This window comes from Solanum verrucosum, unplaced genomic scaffold (assembly GCF_900185275.1).
Source record: "Solanum verrucosum unplaced genomic scaffold, falcon-dt-bn FXZP01000117.1, whole genome shotgun sequence".
Taxonomy (NCBI): Eukaryota; Viridiplantae; Streptophyta; class Magnoliopsida; order Solanales; family Solanaceae; genus Solanum; species Solanum verrucosum.
This window is the reverse complement of record NW_026020014.1, coordinates 2,402,862-2,426,528: the sequence shown is the minus strand read 5'-3', so window position 1 is coordinate 2,426,528 and position 23,667 is coordinate 2,402,862. Positions and strand designations below refer to the sequence as shown.

The 23,667-nt window shown below is 34.5% G+C and overlaps 2 protein-coding genes across 2 annotated transcripts; one reads left to right on the top strand and one right to left on the bottom strand.

Moving 5' to 3' along the window:
- Nucleotides 1-6,649: 6,649 nt before the first annotated feature.
- On the top strand, nt 6,650-11,268 carry LOC125820742 (probable mitochondrial adenine nucleotide transporter BTL1). The gene is made up of 5 exons (XM_049500167.1): nt 6,650-6,966; nt 7,042-7,136; nt 7,616-7,949; nt 8,104-8,341; nt 10,767-11,268. Exons 1-5 carry the CDS (start codon nt 6,781-6,783, stop codon nt 11,015-11,017), a joined length of 1,104 nt encoding a protein of 367 aa, XP_049356124.1. The 5' UTR covers nt 6,650-6,780; the 3' UTR covers nt 11,018-11,268.
- A 1,167-nt stretch (nt 11,269-12,435) lies between these two features.
- Nucleotides 12,436-22,764, bottom strand: LOC125820589 (pumilio homolog 5). Its single transcript, XM_049499993.1, has 9 exons — nt 22,635-22,764; nt 21,109-21,908; nt 19,473-20,875; nt 19,238-19,379; nt 19,018-19,125; nt 17,515-17,727; nt 17,314-17,424; nt 16,514-16,708; nt 12,436-13,046 (listed from the first exon to the last, which is right to left on the bottom strand). Exons 2-9 carry the CDS (start codon nt 21,745-21,747, stop codon nt 12,867-12,869), a joined length of 2,991 nt encoding a protein of 996 aa, XP_049355950.1. The 5' UTR covers nt 21,748-21,908; nt 22,635-22,764; the 3' UTR covers nt 12,436-12,866.
- Between the last annotated feature and the right edge of the window lie 903 nt (nt 22,765-23,667).

Here is a 23,667-nt window from a genome sequence, read left to right as displayed (position 1 = left end):
GTGGGCTAACTTCGAGTTTGTATAATTAGTCACGTTTGTATATATATAATTCGCCAGAATATACAAATACATATATATTATATACAATTATCTAACAGATATACATATACAAGTAACCTCTCTGCCCTTTTTCACTCTCATCTCTCCTTTTTCTCCCAATCTCGCTCGCTTCTCTCCTCCCTTTCCCAATCTCGCTTGCCATATATACAAATGCATATGTATAATATACAATTATCTAACTGACATACATATACAATTCACCTCTCTCCCACTCTCTTGGTTCTCTCGCTCGCCTCTCTCCTTCCTCTCTCAATCTCGCTGCCTCTTTCCTCCCTCTCCTAATCTCGCTCGCCTCTCTCCTCCCTCTCCCACTCTCGCTTGCCATATATACAAATACATATGTATAATATACAATTATCTGACTGATATACATATACAATTTACCTCTCTCCCACACTTTGCCCTCTCTCGCTCGACTCTCTCCTCTCTCTCCAGTCTCGCTCTCCTTTCTTCTCCCTATGACATGTAGATAAGAATTGTATTTATCAAACTATAGCTACGGAGAGTAATTAAGCTATTTTTGAGTAGCTATATGTGAAAATTCCTCTTTAAACTACATCCATAAATTATGTTTCTTAACAAAAAAATCATTCAAGTATTCAAAACTTAACAACTTCTATCCCTCTATTAAAATTTGTCAAAAATTATCGAATTCCACACAAAACATATGCAATTCGTACTATTCTCAAAATAAAATTTATTACTTGTCGGAAAAAGCTTCCAAAAATTAAAAAGAAAAAGATTTCATAGTTGTTTGTAGGGTTGTTCATGGTTATGGTTAGAAAACCAAATCGCAATTCGAACCAAACCAATTAAAAAAATTGATAGTTGGTGTGGTTTGGTTAGGTTTGATTTTAAATTTTAAAAATCGGTACTATTTGGTTTGAATTTGATTTTACTAAAAACAAACCGCAAAAACAACCAAATCGGACCGAGAAATATTTTATATATATATATATATATATTTATATTATAATTATTTATATATTATTCATAAATAAAATATAAATATTTTGTTAAATTTTATTTAACTTAAATATTAACTTTACCATTTTCTCAGGCCCGACACTTGAATGTTAGCCTGACTATTAAAATCCTAAGACCAAGTCTATCAAAATCTATTACTTTAATCTTTACCTACCCTACGTCACATTAGATAGTCACACTTTCTCTCGATTGAATCACTTTATTTGTGTAATAATAAATTTAGTATTGCTTAATTAAATCCATAATAACTTTCTATTGTTCAAGTATTAGGTGTTTGTGTCTATCAAGATGCATATATTCTCAACAAACTTAATTTATTACTTCCAAACCGAAAAATTTGAACCAAACTTACAACAACTAAACCGACGGTTATTTTTTTCATTTGGTTTGGTTTGATTTTAGGAATTTAAAAATCGACTAAATTAATTTGATTTTGATTTTAGCCAATAAGTGATCCAAACCGAACCATGAACGTTTGAATATAAATTTGATTAAAACTTTACCAAAATAACAATATTTAAAGTTATGTGTAAACATACGTTTCATTTGCAAACAAGTTGAAGTTTGTGAGTAAAAAAACAATTCTCTTAAAAAAGCTAGTTCACTAGCCAAAAATAATAGTTCTAATACATAACAAAAAAATTGCTTTTTTGATTAAAAAAAATGAATCATGGTCTAAATAAAATTTTGGTCAAACATGTTATTTATTTTTTCTTTTTTCTACAATATTAGAAGAGTGGAAAGCTCCTTGGTATCAACATGTTTGCTTGTATGGTAATTTTTTATTAGCTAGGGTACTTTAGTCATTACAATTCGTTTTCCTGCTTTCATCTTATTCCACGTGTTGTGTGGCCACCATTTTGTTGTGTTGTCCATCTATCGATACTTCATCACATTCTCTCATTCACCATAGGTTCTTCATCTTGCAGAGTTTCCTAGACGAAAAATTGGAAAACTTCCCGATTCTCCAAGCACTATATTTTTATGAAGTTTTTCATCTCCCATAAGTATTGGCTTTTCATATTCAAATCGTCTCCAAGTATTACTGCAATTTTGAGGTAATTCTTGTTGTCTCTCTATTTTTCGTTGATTTTCTTTTGAGCTTCAATTTTTCTTTGATTTCTACGTTTGTCCGAATAGATTTGTAAAGTTTTGATTTTAGATTCAGTTCCATGGGTTGATGAAGTTTGAATCTGGAGTAATTGAATGTTGAAAGTTAAATCACTATCCAATAGTTAAATCTATTGAAGTGGAATATGCACCCTAATTGTTTGATGATATGACTGACAATTTGTTCATTTGGAGTGAGTTGCTTCAACAAAGAGTTTTGCTCAATGTTATTGGTGACTTGGGGCTTTCGTTAACTAGACTTGAGAACAACGTCTGAAGTCCTTTTTTCTGCTTTTTCGTACTTGCTTAATACACTAATTCTCTTTCATTCCGTTAATCTATACCTTGATTGAACCAGACCTCGTTTTACTAACTTTGAATATAATTTATATTGGATGGAGTGGTTTCTATCCCAATTGTCCGGAAGCCATTTGTAGAATGCCTTACAAGTAGTATATAATGATATCAGCCATGCTGAGGTAAATGAAGTTAAGTTTCAAGGAACACATTTAGTGTAGTATGTTTTTTTAGATAGTTGAAATCTATTATGCTTAAATTGTCTTTAATTTTGATTTGCTAAAAATTATTAAAATAAATTGATCTCTTATGTAGGAATTTTAATATTTTCATTGGTGAATAAGGATCGACAAGCATAAGATATTGAAGTTGATTCTTGAAAACTTTATTCACTATATCTCATTTGGTTGGTGGTGAATCTTCTAAGTTCTAACCCTCATTCACATGTTCCATTTAATCTTAGCTTTATAAATTTATGATGTGGCATGCGTAAAAGTCACTCGAGATTTTTTTTACTGCAAATCTCAAAACTATTTAAGGAGAACATATTAGTGACTAATATGATTAATTTTGGATAATTTAAAAGGAAAGAAAAGTAATATAATTTCCCGCACAAGACAATAATTGCATATTCTTTGAAGTAAATGACCGATTCATCGATAAGAACAACGAGCAATAATATTTAAATATTTTATTTCTAACTGCACAAGTTCATGGTGAACATATTATGTCATTAAACCTTCAATTGATAGGGTTAATATTATTCTATATTTGTTGGTAAAATTTTAAATATGTACTGACATAATGTATTGATGACATGGTGTATTTGAAGATGTAGGATTATGTGCTTGATCATATCCATCACAAATAAAAAAATGAACCAAACTTCAGTATAATAGATAGTGTTTACAGGTCCCCGAGTGAGATTCAGCAGGAAAGATTGAAAAATCTGAGCTCTATTTTAGAATCTCCCGCAAAGAAGAACTCAGGGATGGAAATAAGCTCCTAAAGAATGCACATTGTTATTCTCTTTCCCAGATTGTTCTACTCAGGTTGTTGTTTTGCCTTTCTGATTAGTTGTTCCTTCAAATTATTGGAGCCTAAGTTTTTTTGTTGGTAAATATTGTAGATTATAAAAAATGGTATTTTTAACTCAGATAACACTTTCAAATATCTTTAAATTTTGATGCCTGATTGTTTCGTTAGCTGATGAATATGTAGATTAGAATGGTTCAGTCTTTTGAGTTGCATGTTGAATTTTTAGTCAAATGTCTTGATGGATCACTAGCTAATCGTTGAAATTCATCCGACTCATAATTTTAATTGGGGACAAAGTATAGTATCATAGTTTTGCCAAAATTAATGAACTGTTTGGAGGCGAAAAGAGTGATTCTTTTCGTTGGACTACAAATTGACCATTTTCATATATTTTTATCTGTTATCATCAAAGTTCACAAATATTTTGAGGAAGCTGGTAGGTGAGAAATGGATGTACTAAGATCAGATAAGTTTACTATCAGCAAACTCTTCAGCTAAAAAGAGCTTACCAGAAGGTTAATTGGACAAGGCTGATTTACAACAAAATATACCCTCCTAAATGGCCAACTTATCCTATATAGCAAGTTGTTTACAAAGAGAAGGTTAGCCAGATGAAGATGCTTGGAGGATGAGAAGTGTGCACTACACATCAAGGATAATGAGTATGCTGAACATCTCTTTTTTATGTGCCCTTATTTAGTGCAAGTCTGGAATACCATGCTAATATAGCTGCAAATTCAAAGACAAGCTCAAGAATGGAAGTGGGATGAATTAGAAAATTACAAACTTCAAAGACAAGAGTTTACATGCTGAAGTTTTTAGAATGACATTAGCTGCGGGAGTTTATATGGCGAAAAAGAAATTAGAGGATCTTCCAAACAGAGAACAGAAGGCCATAAGTCCTCAGCATGCTCATACTAGGGAGTTAGTGAAAGCAACATTGTTTAGAAAGTTATTGGCTATCTGGTAATGTTTCATTGTGAAATTTGAAAAAAAAAATAGTTTTTGTTTTCAAAGTGAAAAATGATATATGAAATTTTGAATTGTGTTTGGTCATGAATATATATTGGAGTTGTTTTTGATTTTTTATGACTAATTGAAGCGCAAGTGTATAGACAAGTTTAGCATATAAATTGATCCATTCTCATCTATTTTTATCTGTGAGTTTCAATAATCGAAAGTGAAGTGAAAAAATTTAATGGTTGAATGGCAGATCTAAATGCTATTATAGGTCCAACAGATATCAGTTATACAAGAATCGCAGTGATCATAATTGTTGAGAAAGAAGCTTTGTGGAGCTTACACATCCATCATTTCATATGTATACTCATGTCAGATATTTTCATAGTTACTGCAACTTCCGTTACAGTTTCTAATAACACACTTGAGTCATGAAGTGTGGTTAATATTACTTAAATACTATTAAGCCCGTGCGCGCACGGACAAAAGTTATCTAGTAAATGATATAAAAATTAGGAGGAATAACTAGTTTTAAGACTATTTATAGATATTTAATTTCTATTTTTATATAATTACGAAATAATTATCTTTTTGAGATAGAGATAATAAAATACTATTAGCTTAAAGTGCAACACAATGTGCTAAAATTCAAACTCAATAATCAAATACGTGAGTTCTCAATTGTAAAATCATGAACTCGAAATATAATCTTAAATCTTAATCTACTTCAAAAAACTAGAGAAAAAATAATTAAAAAAATAAATAAATAAATATATATATATATATATAACCAACTCAAGGTCTCCTTCCTTGACTCTTGACTCTTGAGTCCTCGTTTTGGTATGTATTGTGTTAAGAGTTTGAATTCATGGATAAATCTTTTAATTCACGAAAACATATTAATATTATGAATTGACTTATTTAATTTGATTCCTATTAACTAAAGTGAGATGTAATATGTGAGGACCATGTGAATTATAAGAAGAATAATATAATAACATCTAGGTTAATTTAAAAATATTTTGTCCAATTTATATCTTACCATTTTTAATATGTTTAGATTTTTTTTCTTCTAATTTCAACAATTAGATCTCACATGACATATTTAAGATCATAAAATCAAATAACATTTTATACATTATGTATATCTTTGATTCAAGATCATAAAATTTTTAAATATTTTTTATTCTATGGTTATTCAAACTATCAAAGATTAATTATTAGCTTTTGAAATTCATCATCTCTCTTTCACCCCCCGACAAATTTATGTTTCTTTTCCAAGTGAAATGCTTGTGTCTAAACATAACTTCAAATTTCATAATTTTTCAATAACTTTTAAAACTTTTCTCCTCCAAATATCACAAAATCCATTGGTAAACGCTAGTTTAGAAAAACAAATTGAAAAGAGCATAATCATTTTTAGGCTCAATGCACAGTCAACTCTTTAAACTTGTCAGAATATTTATAAAAAATTTAATTGGATACTTCTAATTCAATTTTGAAGAAAAAAATGTGCATATTTTCATTCTTTTGTTAGATAATTAAGCTAACCATATAAATATGTCATTTTCATTAATTATATGTATCTACCTCAAGTCCAAATATATCAATTTTATCATACTTTGACATAAATCATATCATTAATAACAAAGAGACACGTGACAAGCTCAAAGTCAAATGACCAATCCTATTCTATATATCTATTTTCTATAAAATACTAATTTACATATGCAAAATCAACTGTTAATAACTTTCTATTGTCCTATTAATTAATAGCCTCAATTATTTTACGAACAATTTTATACTAGAAACAAGTCAAATTGCTACATGTATTTGTTTTTGATTTAATCAATTCAATAATATCATTGAGGGCTTGAAAGATATATTGCTATTAGCCTATTATTTGTATCATGATACAAATTACATTAATTTTTAATTATTCAAAATTCAAACTTAATTTAGTTACAACAAGAAAGAAGATAATGACGAAAAGAAAAGTAAATGTGTGTTAAACAGGTGAGTTTCTAATACTTAATTTTGAACTTAATTAAGAGTAAATCTGTATGAAAATTATAATAAGGTTGGATGGGAAGTAAAATAACAGGGGTATATGTGAATAAAAAATATAAGGAGAAATATCTTTAAAGAATGATTATAGCGGAAAATATCTTTGGAGAAGAAAACCCTAGTAATATCGGAAATTTGAGTCAAAAAAGAAAAATCTCCCTCCATCTGCCAAAGGTGTCAGGAAAAACGTTTTCTCCATTTTCCATGTTTACTCTTGTCTCACCGGCGTTAGTCTTTAGGTTTTTTGAAGTATTATTGTGAATGCGGCACACCTCAACTACTAATCTCTTCGTTGTCTCTATGGCTGCGGAATCCCAATCGCAGAAGAAGACTTACTGTGTCGTCGGAGATATCATGATTATACCCAAGGACTTCGACCTCTCTCCTACCAAGGACCGTCAAATTAACCTTCAACTCAACTTCCCTGATGTCGGACGAGTCTTTAATGTAACTTCATCACCTACTATTTTGAGTTTATCACAGATTTGTAGCTCAAATGTTGCTTTTATTTTATCGCTGCAGGATTTTATCAGGACTCGAGAAGTTGGTGAATTTTTCAGTGGGGCTTTGGCTGGGGCGATGACCAAGGCCATTCTAGCTCCTCTTGAAACCATCAGGTTGGTAAAACAACATGTTAATAAGTGCATTGAGTCTTTTTTTTTTATAAATAAAATAAAATAATACATCGGCTAGAAAATTTTACACAAACATAGGGTATTAGAGCGCTAAATATTAACTTCTGTCAACAAATTGCTGTCATTTGTTGTACAGCTTGGTTAGAAAGGTATCACATAATTTTTAAATATAGGCCTATTCTTTTGCTATATTTTTGGTCCATGCAGTCTTTTATAAATGATGCAACTACTTTGGTGGACATGCCATGTGTGATCTTCTGTAGCACTCGCATAGTGTTACTGTTCATCTATAGTAGCTACCATGTTACCTTTTTTTTAAAATAAATAAATAAATAATATAGCTGTTAGTGAAGCTCCTCATATAGGATATGAAATTTGACTTGCAGGAATTTTTATTTGCTTTAAATTGGCTTACAATTCATTTGGTTATGTTACCTAATTTTGGTATTTAAAATATGCAGGACAAGAATGGTAGTTGGTGTTGGGTCCAGAAACATTGGTACAAGTTTTGTTCAGGTTATTGAACAGCAGGGTTGGCAAGGGCTGTGGGCAGGTAACACAATTAACATGCTACGGATAATTCCCACACAAGCAATTGAACTCGGGACATTTGAGTGTGTCAAGCGAGCAATGACTTCGGCACAAGAGAAATGGATGGATACTGGTAGCCCCAAGCTGCAGATTGGTAATGCTAGCCTGAGCTTTTCTCTCTCATGGCTATCGCCAGTTGCTGTTGCTGGTGCTGCTGCTGGAGTTGTAAGCACACTTGCATGTCATCCGCTGGAAGTGCTGAAGGTATTTTGACTCGAGAGTTTTGTTGTGGGAAAACAATAGCTTTGCTTTTCAAAATGTTGATGACTATCTTCATAGTTATATCATTAAGTTATTGTGCTTGTGGCAAGGAGAAATTATCTCACATTTTTAAGTGCTGATTCAACGTGCTTCACAGGATCGGTTGACGGTGAGTCCTGAGGTCTACCCCAGCCTACGCATTGCAGTTCACAAGATTTACAAGGAGGGTGGAATTGCAGGCTTGTATGCTGGACTTGGGCCAACATTGATTGGCATGCTCCCATATAGCACTTGCTACTATTTCATGTACGAGACAATTAAGAAATCATACTGCCGTGCACAAAAGAAAGAATCTCTAAGTCGTGCGGAGATGCTTCTAGTTGGAGCTTTCTCAGGTAAGAATCTTGAATCAGACACACTCTCTCCTTGGTTCAAATTTTCTTGAACTTCATAGTGATCTGCTATTTGTGGTAAAGAGGATTGATATGAACAGTTCTGCATATCAACAATGAGGTTTCTTAAATCACAAAGGGAGTTTCAGACAAGGAGATCCTTTGTCACATTTCTTATTCTTATTAGCTATGGAAAAGATGAGCAGAGGCCCCTGCCTCTCCCACATACAAGTACACAGCACTCGGCTACCTACTACCTTTCTACGTTAATCTTCGACCTTCATACCTTCCTATTTAGGGTCTATGTTTTCAGTAAGCTGAAAATGTGCCATGTCCTGTCTAATCCTCTCCCCCAAATTCTTCTTCAGCCTACCTCTACCTATCCTAGGACCTGCTATAGCCATCCCCTCTCACACCTCCTTATTGGTGCATCCGTGCACCTTCTGTTCACATGCCATGCCCCGAATCATCTAAGTGTCACTTTCCTCATCTTGTCTGCCACAGAGGCCACTCCCACCTTGTCTTGTGTAACTTCGTTCCTAATCCTATCTCTACTAGTATGCCCACACATCCATCTGAGCATCTTCATTTGTGGCACCTTCATCTTTTGTAGGTGTGCATTCTTGACTGGTACATTTATATCATTGCTTAAGAAACACCTTATTCCTAGTCCAAGTCCTTACTTCCGGGAAGATTTGTGTATCACGATCAACACAAAATCTGGAAGTGCTGACTTGGAAATTAGCATTACAGGTGCCTGTTGAACTCCTCCAGTGGCAGTTCAAGATTATACTAGAGTTAGTCCACTGGACTTCGTTAGCACAGATTACAGCACTGTTATGCTTTGATTTGATAATTCCTTATCCCAATTACTGGATTTAACCTTTTAAGGCCCTTCCTATGTATGCCACTGGTTGGGCAGGTCAAAAGAACAGGACCAGAACAAAGATGTAAGGTTGCTGTAGAATACTGGAAGAAAAATAGTAAAGACAGAAACAAGCCTGTGATGCTTTTCTCCCCCGATGCACGAGGTCAAAAGAACAATACCAGGACTAGATTTAACATCGCTGCAGAGAGGAGAAAGGACATTCATTGTACAGACTCCGGAAAAAGGAGCATCGTACATTTAAGTATATTTTTGACCAATCATTATGGTGTGTAGTAGCTATAAGATTATAACAGAGGTGCTAGCAAGGTGACTAAGAAGGGATATGGTTGAACTTACATGCAGAATTCTTTTGCTGGGGGGAGACAAATACTAGAGCAATTAGTTCTAATGTGCTGAACAATTGATTTTAAGTCTAATTGCAATAATGTCGCTGAATCATGTACCCTCTCTGATGCAGAGATGGTCCTGAGAGCAGGATACAATGGGATCTTTATGAAAATCCTAGCAAGAAATAATTTGGTGTAAAAAAACTATGAGCATTTGGCTAATACAAGGAGATAACAACATGATGTTCTCTCCTTAAATGTTAAATTCCCATTCCTTTGATATAATCACACTGATAGTGGTCAGCATAGAACAAGAGAAGTAAATCAGAAAATTTCTGTAGGATGACGCCAATAGATATAAAGAGTGCGATCTTGTTATTGGAGTGGGTTTCTATTTCAATGGAGGAGGAGAATCAGTTCTGATAGATATCATATACACCCTCCGTTCCTTTTTATATGTCACATTTTTAGATTGCACTTGCATTAAGAAATTAAGTAACTTTACCCTTCTACCCTTATTTCATGTTTTCTTAAGTCAACTTTTCAATAAATGATGAATATGCTAGATTTCAAAAATTAAAATACATTTGGATGACTATTTAAATTTTTTGAGTTTATTTTCAAAATCAGATTTTATAGAGTAGTGAATGGAGAGAGTAATTGAAGTACTCCAATGAATATAATTACTTATTAGTTTTTCTAGGTTGATCAAAGTATATATTTTCAAGGCTAATTAACTACTCTATCAAGGGTATAATAGGAAGAATATGGTAATTTATGCATTGATTTTATGAAATGACAAGTATTATGGTCTAACTATTTATAGGAAGGGTTGACATATAAAAAGAACGGAGGGAGTACTAAACAAGGAGACAGTCTTTCTAAAACAAACAAACAAGGGGTGACAGTGTAAATCTTCATATATTTGATTTCCTAAAATAAAGTAGAAATTTGGACTTTGCGAGGCAAGTCAAAGGAATTCTTCATTGTTAATCTCAAGCTTCTATATGTTAGTATAATGTTCTATTCTTTGAGGTAAAGTATTGTCCACTTTTGAAGATCCTTTAACTGCAAATAGGGATATGGTACTACTGGGGAATATCTGCTGTTGCTTTTAACCCTGATGAGACTCTTATGTTTTGACCTGCCACCTTTTGTAGACAGATTACAAGATTACCATGTGATCTAAAGAGTTAATGTTATTGTTGATCAGGTTTAACAGCTAGCACTATTAGTTATCCATTGGAGGTGGCGAGAAAGCGGCTAATGGTGGGTGCTTTACAAGGTAAATGTCCACCTCACATGGTCGCAGCACTTTCAGAAGTTATTAGGGAGGAGGGTTTGTTAGGCCTTTATAGGGGCTGGGGTGCAAGTTGCCTAAAAGTAATGCCATCATCAGGCATTACTTGGACTTTCTATGAAGCTTGGAAAGATATATTGCTTGTTGATAGACGTCATGTGTAACAGCAGACAAATAGTAGCACAGGAAATGAAATCTTATTATTATGCGCTCAAGCTAGAAGCTGGTGATGGTAAGAGTTAAACGTGGTATCTGTCATCATGAGATTTGTTATTGATGCGCATCCACAAATTTTGCTTCCCATCTTCCCTGCTCTTCCGTGGGCACAAAGAAATTTCTTTAACATTTCTGTAAACGACAGAATATGCATTTATGATTATTGCAAGAATTACAAGCTTTTGCCTTGGGAATTTCTTCAAGTACTGTTTCTCAGGGGTCATTGTTGTGTACTACTTGGTGTGACTAGATTAAACTCTAAGCATAGCATGGGCAGAGGCAGTGAGGCTTTGAGAAGCAAATGGGCCAGGTTTTTTCAATTTTCCTACATGTTAGAAATGGGAGCAAGGGGGCTCTTGATTTCGGTGCACTGGAGTGAACATGTTTTTTTATTCTTCTTTTCTGTCTTCTTTTTTTTTGCATCGCAGCCTCTGGTACGATATGCTTAGGGAAAGGTGGGATACCTGCCAATTTTTGGTTGTCTTCAGATGTCACATGTTTGATGTTCTAAATTGCTCCCATAAGTTGCATGATGATGAAAAAAGTTCTGTTATGGTGATTGTGAGAGGTCATGAAACTTGACAGAGTCAGTTTTGCTCTCCCTTTCCCTTTAATCTTTATTTACAGTGTACCTTACCTTTACTGGTTTCAGTATTATTCTTCCTTTAAAAACATCATTGAGCAAACCCTTAAGTCATTTTTCAGAAAATAAAGACCCTCTGATGAGTCGGCCTCAAATGATCCTTAGATGTATGGAATAGACAATATTGTATTCTTACTCATTCTAACTTTTAAGGCAAGTCTTTAGTTTCTTCCCTGACGAGTCCACAATAATCTTTAATTTTCCAGCAACTTAAACATCAATAGAAAAGGGCACCACCATTGTGTAATTGAGTTTTAGTGCGAAGAGAATTTTAGAAGAAAAATATAATTTCAACAGACATGATGCTAATGAATTCCAACAAATTTGTATTAGCGCCAAGTCAGTGGGAGCAAAATGCTCCGGATTTGGTTCTAAAAGCTTTCGTAAAAGAGATCTCAATCATCCCACTTGGGTGGTAAATGAGTGAGTTTGTCATTTCTTTCTATTAGATTTCCTCTTTAGTTTTTCAGTTATGATCCTTTTAACTCAAAAATGAGACTAACATGACTGTTGGAAAAACTAGGGAGTGTTCTTGTAATTTTGTGGTACTATATAAAAGGGCCCTGCTCTAACATCTAACTTGCAACCGCAATACCCTGATTCCCCTGCAACCACCTTTCCAGAGAAGAAAAAAAAACAACCTTATGGCATGGAACAGTCGGAGATGTTTCCCTGAATTGCTTTTGAGCATATTTGTAGAAAGCCACGTCCAAAGCAAGCAAATCTTACTAATTTAGTATGCACTTAAATATTTTCTCCCATAATACATGCTTCGATTATTCAAAATATCAACAATCTTGGATATAGTCGGCAAATAAAACAACACCACTCTCTCTCTTCATGACTGGAGAATCAATGAGCTTAAACAGTAACCACCTAAGGGACATACAGGTACTTTGCATACTGCTGCTTACTGAACAATCAACAGTTTGCCTGCCTGCAAACAATCCCACCGTCCACCGAATGAGTAGAAAACTCTTTGTTCAACGATCTAGGGTTCACATGTTCCAATATCTGCATGACAAATGGTAGAATGTGCAAAACATGTATGGATAGATCAAAGCACTAAAATCCCCCAAAACATGTCACAAATAATCAGACAACGGCAGCAACAAATAATAGCAGTTGCACAAATAAAGCAGAGCACTTAACCTCTACACACCTTCATCACACAGCTGTTCAAATCGAGCCACTATGTGTTTTCCATAGGTGTATTTCTTCAAAGCATGAAGATGAACTCTGATTCGGCTTAGCAGAATTTCCCGGTGCTTATTGTTGCTAATCTCGAGAATCTTCTGGACCACATAATTTGCAAATTGGTCCTTCATCATTGTCTACCATGAGAGCCAAAATTGCCCCGTGAATAAGTCAATTTAGGCAAAAACACATTTGTCATTGCTTCGAAAAAAATAAGCACTTCACATTCACCAAATAGGAAAGTGAGAAAAATGACATTAGTTCTACACAAAATTCTAGACATACAGCTGAGACCACACTTCCTACCAATTAGACTTAGGGTCAATTAAATACATTACTATGTCAGTCTAGGTGGACTAGCCCAAGTGACAAGGGTAAGCCCCTTAAGAGTCTAAAGCTTCTGCCTTCCTGGAAGCGTAGTTAGTTGCATAGTTCCATAATCTTTTCCAAACTACTTTCATAGCTATTAGCTTCACCATTGTAAACCACCTCTTCCCATGGCGGATAGATTGTACTTGCGTTTTATATCAATTGGAAGAAAAGAGAAACACCATTCATGCAATACCTTACCAAAAACATGTAATAGGATAATAATTTCTTTTTTTCAGTAATTGATAGGACAAGAAAATTTATCCCAACCCCCATATTAATCCCAAGACTTCAGGATCAAGTAACCCTGCATTCAAAAGCTTGTTGATCATACTCCCCCCCCCCCCCCCTCCCCCAAAAAAAATAAAATAAAAAAAATAGAGAACAGAATATACCATGTTAAAACAATGCATGTACGAAAACAATCAAGGAATGCATCCTAACTCATCTCTCTTGCATAGACTATTATTACATGTGCATTAAAAAAGGAAAATGATCGGCAAATGAAGATTGGTGATGCCTACGAGAGAGAGAGAGAGAGAGAGAGAGAGAGAGAGAGAGAGAGGGTGGGTGGGTAGGGTAGGCATACAACTACTACAAATAGGTAGAGCAAGAGAGTGTGTGTGTGTGAATGAAACTGTTAGATGATGAGATAGTGGACAAAACTAAGAGCTGTGAATTAAACTCATCCCACAACATAAAGACCGGCGGGCATAGCTAGTATACCACTGCTTCATACCAGGGCTTTAAGAAAACCAAAACCAGAATCCTTTCCTTTTGAAAACAAAAAGAAGTATTGTAACAATTGATGCATAAAATCCTCAACATACTGAGAAAAGGTCTTTTCCCTTTTCAACTAACAATTTATTTGTGCTGTCCTTTTCATTCCTACACTCTTATTCTTTGGCTTATATCTATTATACTTCGTTTCCCTTCTTTTTTTTAATAAGGTAGCAAGTACTTCTTTTTCCCTTCTTTTAGGTCACTATAGGGTCCTAATTAGGATCTACTCAGTCAGTACACTAATTCACTGATAACATGTTTTGCAGTGACCCAGATCTTGCAGTGTCCCATCCAATAAAAGGTCAAACACCAAATAGTATTATTCCACTGACCCATATCAAATAGAGTAATTTCCCTAGATAGTCACCCATGTTTGGGAAATTACCTAATAATATCACTTTTGTTTGTTTTTTTAGGACTATAATCTCACCCAACTTTGCATATTTTCCTCAAAATATACTTGACACAAAAAAAACATCTTTATCTCTCCTAATGAATGCCGTGTCATATTATTCTCTTTTTACTAATAATTAAAAGGCAATAAAAACTTTTTAAATCAACCTATATGATATACTTGGTAAAAATAATAATTACATTACGCAAAGTGAACATTTTAAAACAAACTCATGTTTATTTTATGTTATTATGATTAATACTAATTATTTATTCAAAATCATTTTTCAAATCATTCGTTCTTTAAGTTCTTATAGAATGTGGACTTTAAAAATAAGTAAAAGTGAACGAAAAAAAAGTGATGTTAGAGAACAATTTTCACGTACTCATAAAAAATCAAAAGTATTATATCGACTAACTCTTTTTACGGATTTTTTTCTAGCAACTATTCCCTCTGTCCATTTTTATTTATTCATTACACTATAAATAATCATTCATTTGTTACTTGTTTATTTTAGAAAATCAAGTGATAATTTATTACTTAATTCTTAATTCACTGTTATTATTAATTATAGTCATTTGCCAATGCCCTTTTTAAAATATAAAATTTATTATTTTCGAAGATTATATAGTAAAATTATCTTTATTATTCCTTAAGAAATATGTCAAATTAATACTGAACAAGTAAAGATGTAAATATGGACGGAAGGAGTAGAAACTAAATTTCCCAGTTAAAAAAAAAGAATAATATGATATGACATTCCTATTAAAGTGTGCACTTTGCATATTCTTTAAGAAATTAATGAATGAATGAATTGAGAAATGATTTTAGAAAATAATTAATGTTAAATGTAATAATAAAATAAAAAATGTCTATCTCTTAATATTCCAAAGTAAAAAACTAAAAATGATAAATAATCAAGAATTATTTTTTTAGTTTTTTTTTAATGAATATAACATATGAGTTATTTTAAAATGTTAATTTTTTAAATATAAAATGAATAATGTGACATGGCATCTCAATAGGAGAGAGAATAAAGTTTTTTTTTTGTCAAGTATATTTTGAGGAAAATATGTAAAGTTGGGTGATATTGTAGTCCTAAAACAAACATAAATGATATTACTAGGTAATTTCTCAAACATGGGTGACTATCTAGGAAAATTACTCGGTCAAATATCTAAGGTGCACATTAGAATCTGTTATATAAATGAACTTTCTCCTTCCACATGCAGAGACCCTTTCTTCCCTAGGCAGAATCCTTTGGACAATTTAACAAAAATGTCTACCATCCAAAAATAGATCTTTTGCAGCTGGCATCAAATTCTTATAAAAACAATTTCAATATTTCCCATCATTTCAAAAATCCATCAGCTAACCTTGCAATCTAAGAATTAGGACATCATCTTCCCCCCTATTACAATCTGTTGAACATTTATAGTTAATTCCACTACATAATAATAAAAGAAAAATGGAAAAGAATGCAGGGTTAAATTTGTTTGCACTATTAGGTCACTTTAAAAATTAGAAGTAATTACACATAATAAGTGAAATTTGTAGAATGGAAAATAAAATAAAAAATCTTCAACATGTTAAATTACACTGATAACTTCTCCTAAAAGGTTCTCGCAAAGTCTAAATTGGAAAAGTTATCTTGAAGTGAAACAGGACGATAAAAAGGTAGCAAGCTGATGAGGCTAGAGAAAGAGCTAGGGCATAATTCCAAAGAGCAAATTGTTGATATACGACTCCTATTTGCATTTTTCAAAAACGATCCTCTGATGGAAGAATTCTAGGTTTTATATCTCACTGAAGCCTGTTTGAGAAAGTAATTAGACAACTACACAAGGAATGGCACACATTTTAGTTTCTTTGCCAAATGACCATATCAGTGATTGGGAAAGCAAAGAGAAGTTGACTTAACTCAGTTTAGGCACATGGTCTTCCTATCGTCCTTTACAAAGAGGTTTCACAGAAATTGCTATGTGAAATAGTTGATTACTGAATTACAGCTGTGAAGGAAAACGTAAGAATAGTAAACAAGAATTCAGATTGCCTTACCAGCAAACAGTCATTTCCCTCTGACTCTGCAAGAATCTCCTCGATCAAGAACTCTCTCTCAGCAGAATCACCATATTCCAGACACTTCTCAACAACGTTTGAGGCATATTTGTGTTGGCTTAACTGTACAACATTTCCGGTCAACTTTCCGATAATTCGACTTCTTTCATGTGGTCTTCCCCTCTCCAGAACATGCTGCAGCCATAAATTCAGTTTTGCATAGCAATTGCACATGCACTAAATTCTTATGTTAATACTACTGGTGCCCCTTAGTCCATCACTGTCCCCAAACAAACTGTTTTATTTTCCAGTTGAGCACACAATTTAGAGCCATTTAGTTTTTCCCTCTTCACTTTTTTTTTTTTGGGGGGGGGAGCAGTTGGGTGCATGCACACAGCAATAATAGCACAGACACACAGGAAACCAAGGGGAACTTTCTCCAATCTATTCATCTAGTGCACATCCTTATCTAATGAAAGGTATAATTTTATGATTTATTTTTCTGAGAATTGTATAATATTATATATCTATTTTTCTGAGAATTGTATAATTTTACATTTTACATCTTATTGAATGACATCGATGTCTAATTGAAAGGAAGGAATTTACAGAACACTTAAAATAAGCCAGTAATGTCCCCATCACACCACACTAATTATCCTTCTTTTAATTTGCACAATAGATGCTTTTTTGTTAGGGTTGGAAGAGAAGAAGTCACATATAGTGATCAGGAAGTTACGGAACTTGACAATAGGAAAGAAAGTTTTCGTATATCAAACGGAGAAAAAAAAGATACAAACCTGGGTGACATAGTTCCCATACTGATCTTGAGCAAGAGGATAAGCAGATTCCAAGATTTCATGCACTATACTCTGACTTTGAGAGTTTTCTGAACAATGTTCCAATACTCTCTTTGGAAAATTCATATGAAATGAGATGGGAGTCAGTTGAAATATAAAAAAAGCAACTATATCTCATGGTACAACATAGTTTAATAGTACCTGGATTACACGACAACCATAAGGATGAGTAGACAATATAGCTACTTGGCCTTGGAATGAGGAGATAATGAAGTTAATTTTTTCAGTAGGTATGCACTCAATGCATTTTTGGATTACATGGTTCCCATTTTGATCTCGTACGCACTTCAATACATGCCCATTGAGTTCATGGACAAGTTCTGTTTTCTGATCAAGATCGATAACTTCCAGGGCCTACAAAGAACATCAACAGCAAGACAATGACATCTTTATTTGCACAACTTACTGAATTGCTTGGATGAAAACGGAAAAAAGAAAACTACTGTACCAGAGTACAAAAAATTAGCATAATAAATGTGCGCTATGCAATATGATAATAACTGTATGGCCTCAAAGTGTGCTTAGCACAGTCGTCGACCATTGTTTATAACCTATAGAAGGGACCTTACAATCTGCTTTCAGCTCTACCCTTTAAGAGATCCAATTAGTTAGCAATATTAGTAGGCACTTGGACACTCTTTGAGAAATTGACAAAAAGTGTTGTTGAAGTTGAAAGACATTGCCCCCAAGGCCTAGCTCAAGTGGCAAAAGGTGGAGGATTTGTGGCTTAGGTCGCAGGTTCAAGCCCCACACCATGCAAAGTGAAGCCCGGTATTTAAATGGAGAAGGGTAGAGGGGCAGGCCCATTATCCACCGAGTTTAGAAGGCTGTGATTGGTCCAAAGGGCGGGTCACAGACGGATTTCTCGGTTATCAAAAAAAAAAAAAAAAAAAAAAAGAAGTTGAAAGACATTCGTGGAAGTTGCAGTTGTCTATGGACGTGAACTTGATTTGAAAAAAGAAGTTGAAGATTTGTACGCGCAAACCAATATTTCACTTAAAGGTCTAATACTAAATTCCCGTATTTGCAACTACTTATTATGCCCAATTTAGAGAGCCAAATTGGTTGGAGAAGCCCATCAATCGAAATATGGATCATCAAAACCCTAATGAAGTGAAAATGGTAAACATTAACAATTTAAATCTTTACCACTATTGATAATGATGATATTTCTTAGAGAGCAATGAGCATGTATATCAAGAAATTCTTTAAAATTGATCAGCTATTCACCATGTCAAATCAAGGATCCTATATCGAGAAACTCTTTAAATTTCAGCCGCTAATTCAACACTTAAAAGAAATGGAGAGGGAGGGGGAATTTTTCAATAAATTCTCTTAAATGTATATTAGCAACCAAAAATCCTTGTTTCGTACAGTTATGCAAACATGACCTGATTCAAGAGAAGGATTGAGCAACACTGACATGTACATGGGGAAAATGTTGATGACTGTGAGGATACGTAAATGTGACTCCGACTCTTCAAAATCAAGGGCCATGGCTTGAAAGGCAATTGTTTTTTTGTAAGACAATGATATTATTTATTGGTGAAGTCCCCATATACAAGTTGTTCGTCATGCAAGAATAACAACTTCCATATGAATCCAATCATAAAAATATATTTATATACTTGAAATAAGATATACCTTTTGAATAACACGACAGCCATACATTTGCAAACTTAAAGGCAGCATCTGCCCTGCTAATTGACATGCCAGCATCTTTCTTTGCTCATGACTTCCATGCTCAAAGAACTGGACACATAATTCAGATATGCAAAACATGCTGGAAGGTTAAAGGCTCAAGGGTTTAAAAAACTGAAAATGTCCAGAGAGATGTGAAAATACAGAAAACCACAATGTTTACCTTTTGAATGACATAGTTCCCAAAAACATCTGTTATTAGCTTTGAAGCATGTGGAAGAATTTCTTTGAAAACAGATGCCTTCTCTTCAATACTACAATTTTCCAATTTCTGCTGTATAAACCGACTTCCATGCTGATCAACACTGAGGTTAAAGAACCATTAAATTAACTTCACATCTTTGGGATTATACAGAGAGTTTACTGCAGAAGATACACAGTTGGTACATATATACTACCTGAATTCAACAACACGACCTGTAATATCAGAGAGGTCAATTCTTCGAGCATTGCTTTGTTTCAGTTCTTCGAGAAATGAATGTCTTTTAGAGTCATTCAAGCTACCAGAACCCCTTTGTGCAGTCCATCCAGAATACAATCCATTATTTCTACCTGAACCAGGGGCAGGTTTAATTTCATTCCTTCTTCCAACAGGGGATCCTGGCAGTACAGGACTACCAAGAGGTGAGGCTGGAAACTGTTGCGTGAATCCCAGGCCCGATGGACTCCCAAAATAATTATTACCAGGAATTATCATTTTTCCAGGACTTGGTAAGTTCAGACTTCCAATTGGTGGACGAAGAAAATTCTGTTCAGCAATATAAGAAGGGAGATTTGGCTCCTTCTGTGAGGCATAAGCATCAACTTCAAGCCCAAACACACCAGGCGAAGGAAACTGCATATACTGACTAGGAGAAGTGTGTGAATCATCAACAGGATGAGGATGATGAAAGTACTGCATATGAAAAGGATCTGGGAAAGAAGGATGCATCATTAATCCATGATGCCCATAAAACTTGGTTAAATGATGCAGATCACCAACTTGTGGAATGTTTTCCCTTGGTGCAACACTTTGACCACTGATGCTTCGTCCAGAACCAGCATTAATATGCATAGACGGATATCCAGCTAAAAATGGAGAAAGAGAAGGCGAACTCAAAGCATATCCCCCTATATTGTATTGAGGGGCATATCCACCAGATGGACTCAAGTTAGAATAGTACGGATTACCAGAAGCCATATAGGCTGCAGCTGTTGCATATAGAGGAGGTGTGAGGCCAGAACCTTGAGGAGCTGCTTGTACTTCAACTGAAGAGAACCAGCTATGACCATAACCTCTTGCTAGGCTACTTTGTAGTGTATTAGTCCCAAGTGTATTTGCTTGAACTTGTGGGCCATTAACTTGGTAAGTCGTGCTTCGCTGGGAGTGGTACTGCTGCTGTTGTTGCTGTTCTACTGCAATCCTGCTGTGAAAATACTGTTCATCCTTGTTCTTACTAGCCTCTGGAGCCTGAACATTCTTTGAAATACCTGATGCTATCTCATCACCGACTAAGAGTTCATTCACCAGATGTGCATCATTACCTGGTAATTCACCCTTCTGAGAGGAATGAGACTTCCCAAGACTGTCAAAACAAGATTCTTTTTCAAGTGTAATGGCCAAAGGCTGATCAGAGGCAGTGATATCATGGTCACCTGAGACATCCGCACAAGCATCTGCACCGTGTTTATTTGAAATATCAAGGGAGAGACCGTCCAATGTAAGAGATTGAATATCAGAATCAGTTGGTTCCTCTGCAGTAACATGACCAGAGGACCGAGATTGATTGTAAACTGGTGATGGAGTGCGAGGGAAGTCCTCCTGTGATCAAATTTAGGCACCAGTATAAGCAGGCAGCATGGAACATGAAAAAGATAGCACTCCAGAAATCTAAATGATACTATCTTCTCATTCATTAGCACAATGTACCACAGGCATGCTTCAGAAAATTAAGCAGAACTTCTTAGATGTTGAAAAGTTGGGCACATGCAAAGAGAAACTGAAAAAAAGGAAATATTACACAGAATGGAAGAAATATTCTTGAACTTCAATACCTGTATTAGGTCAACCAAACTTTTATGTTGACCTGCAAAGGAGGCCAAGTGCTGTCCTGAAGCACAACTTTGGGGCAGATCATCTGAAGCACTCTGTGGTAAATTTTCATCTTCCGGCTCCTCATCATGAGTTGAGAGAGAACTTCTAGTCACATGCAAGGATCCATCTTTACTATTCTCAGAAGAGTTTAACTGGCAGCTATCACCCAGATCTGCAAAATGGTGTGCCAGGTGTCTGTTCTCCCTAGAAATAATAGGAGGAGGAAGCCTAGGATTCAAGTTGACATTAGAGTTGTAGTATGCAAAATACGAGGGATCAGCACGCATCTGCTCTTCAGACTGCCAGTTCTGCATGGCATTGTCTAAGCTTGCCAAACTCAACTTCCGGCCGGAGCTTTGATCATAGACAAGGTTACCGAAGGCTGAAAATGAGCCCTCCATACTTGGAGGCGCACTACCACTACGATTTGGAACCTTATTTCTATTATGCCCATGAATCTTATGACCTTTAAGAAGCAATCCCAGTTCATCAGCTGCCACTTCATTCATAGGTGATGCGAAGGTGACCGTGTCCTTGGTAGAAACCCACTTTTCTTTTCTACTGTCTTGGAGTATTCTCATAGGGCTCTCAGTTGCCATGTTGCTCAAGAGTAAGCAAGCATACTTTAACTACAAGAGTTTTCAAATCAACTAAGCCAAAGGTGGAGACATTTCAACCGAAGCTTTTCATCAACATCACATCAAGAGATTCTAGAAACAAAAGATACTAAGCTGTGGTGACTACATATAATCTGGGGCAACTGCAATGGAAGATTCAGATCATAACCAACAAGGAACAGAAAATGTTTTTGTCAACTAAAAAGAAGAGGAAACAATTAATGATGCAGTGAGACTTGTTGTAAATAGGGATGAGCAGAAATATTTATTTAGCTACCATAACATTTACTTGCTAGAGGCCCAATCAAATTATTTTTCATGTAGTCACAATCAACCCCACGACCAGAGGGGACAATGATTGAAGATTAAATTGAGCATTGTATGTCCAGCAGTTAAGCGTGATTATATAAATGAAAAAATGAATAACTGGTCAAGAGTGGTCAGCAAAAGAAGTAATAGGTTAAACAACCCTAGTTTAGTTTTGAAATTCAGAAAAACAAAACTTTTAATGATTCAAAGAAGCTGAATGGTTTGATTGTCCAAATAGAAGTTTTAATTTTTGTATGATAGGGTGTATAAATAGGAAAAAGTGCAGGATTCGGAATTCCTGCTTGTAAAACGGGTTGTATGTAGTAATGGCCATGTGAAATCTGTTATCAGAATCGGAGTGGTGATCAACACAGAGGGATGCACTGAAAAGGGACAAACAGAGACCAGGGTCATCAGAAGAGAAATGGAGTAATTAAAATTGACAACAGGTATTTTGGTAGAATCGCATGGTAAGAAGAGAGAAGAAGAAGAGAGTCAAAGTGTAACATAAGAACCCTAGTACAACAGCAGATGAAAAGGAAAGGAAAGTGATTACTTACCTGCTCTAATGATAAGGAGATAGAGAGAGAGAGAGAGAGAGAGGTCTGCTACATAACTCCCCGATGGTGTGGTGTGGTGTGATGTGATGATCAATTCCTAAACGCAGCGCAGAACTATATATCCTACATATATATAGAGAGAGAGAGAGAGGAGGAGCAGAAGAAAAGAAGAAGAAGAAGAAGAAGAGAGAGTTTTCTTGTTTGTTTTAAATTACATCTACTCTACTACTTACTATATTTATTTATTAGAAGATTATTACAAATGTCGCTCCTTAAACCCCACCACGGCGTTTGAAATACTCATTCATCTCTTTCTTTATTCTATGTATGTATGTACCAATTTGTCCAAAAACAAACTAAAATAACCCGCCCTCTCTACTTGCTCCCTCCTCTCTTACTATTTACTACACTAGTTGAATGGTGTTGGATTATTTTTTTCTTTAATTCAACTTGACCTAATACAAAAGGATAAATTATGATCAAATTTAATACTTTCTTTTGAAATTGTAGAAATATCAACATACTCTTAACATTATTAATTTATATATATACACGATATAGCAGCACATATGAGAAATACAAAATAAAGGTAATAAATTTAATCACATATTACTATTTAGCATAAATATTTTAACAGCAACACGTGTTCGTTGTATGACTTACAAGAAATAATAGAATTTTAACCGTATTTTTTTTTTACACAAGTAGATCTCTAAATCCAAATTCTGATGATTCGCAAGTGAGGTAGATGGTTCGATTAACTACTTGCAATAAAATATACAAGTGACGTAGTATTATGTTTGACTTATAGTCTTTTAACCTTGTAGTTAATTGTTGGACGTGCAACAACAGCATAGAGCATCAGTTTATTATAATGTTATATGTAAGATTTGCTAACTTCTCTTTCTAAATGCTAACTACAATTAATGTGCATTTGAGAGGTTGAAACTAAGGACATTCATTTCAAACATTAGTCTTTACAATTCATAACCTTGTCCGTCATGTTCCTTTTTATATGTCTTGCAAAATTACA

Excerpts from the sequence above, each read along its gene's own strand:
- LOC125820742 (XM_049500167.1), top strand. The coding sequence starts at position 6,781 with ATGCGGCACACCTCAACTACTAATCTCTTCGTTGTCTCTATGGCTGCG. Across the intron at positions 7,137-7,615 it reads GCTCCTCTTGAAACCATCAG|GACAAGAATGGTAGTTGGTG; the intron begins GTTGGTAAAACA and ends TAAAATATGCAG. Across the intron at positions 8,342-10,766 it reads TCTAGTTGGAGCTTTCTCAG|GTTTAACAGCTAGCACTATT; the intron begins GTAAGAATCTTG and ends ATTGTTGATCAG.
- LOC125820589 (XM_049499993.1), bottom strand. The coding sequence starts at position 21,747 with ATGGCAACTGAGAGCCCTATGAGAATACTCCAAGACAGTAGAAAAGAA. Across the intron at positions 20,876-21,108 it reads GTTTGGTTGACCTAATACAG|GAGGACTTCCCTCGCACTCC; the intron begins GTATTGAAGTTC and ends ATTTGATCACAG. Across the intron at positions 17,425-17,514 it reads ATGGTTGTCGTGTAATCCAG|AGAGTATTGGAACATTGTTC; the intron begins GTACTATTAAAC and ends AATTTTCCAAAG.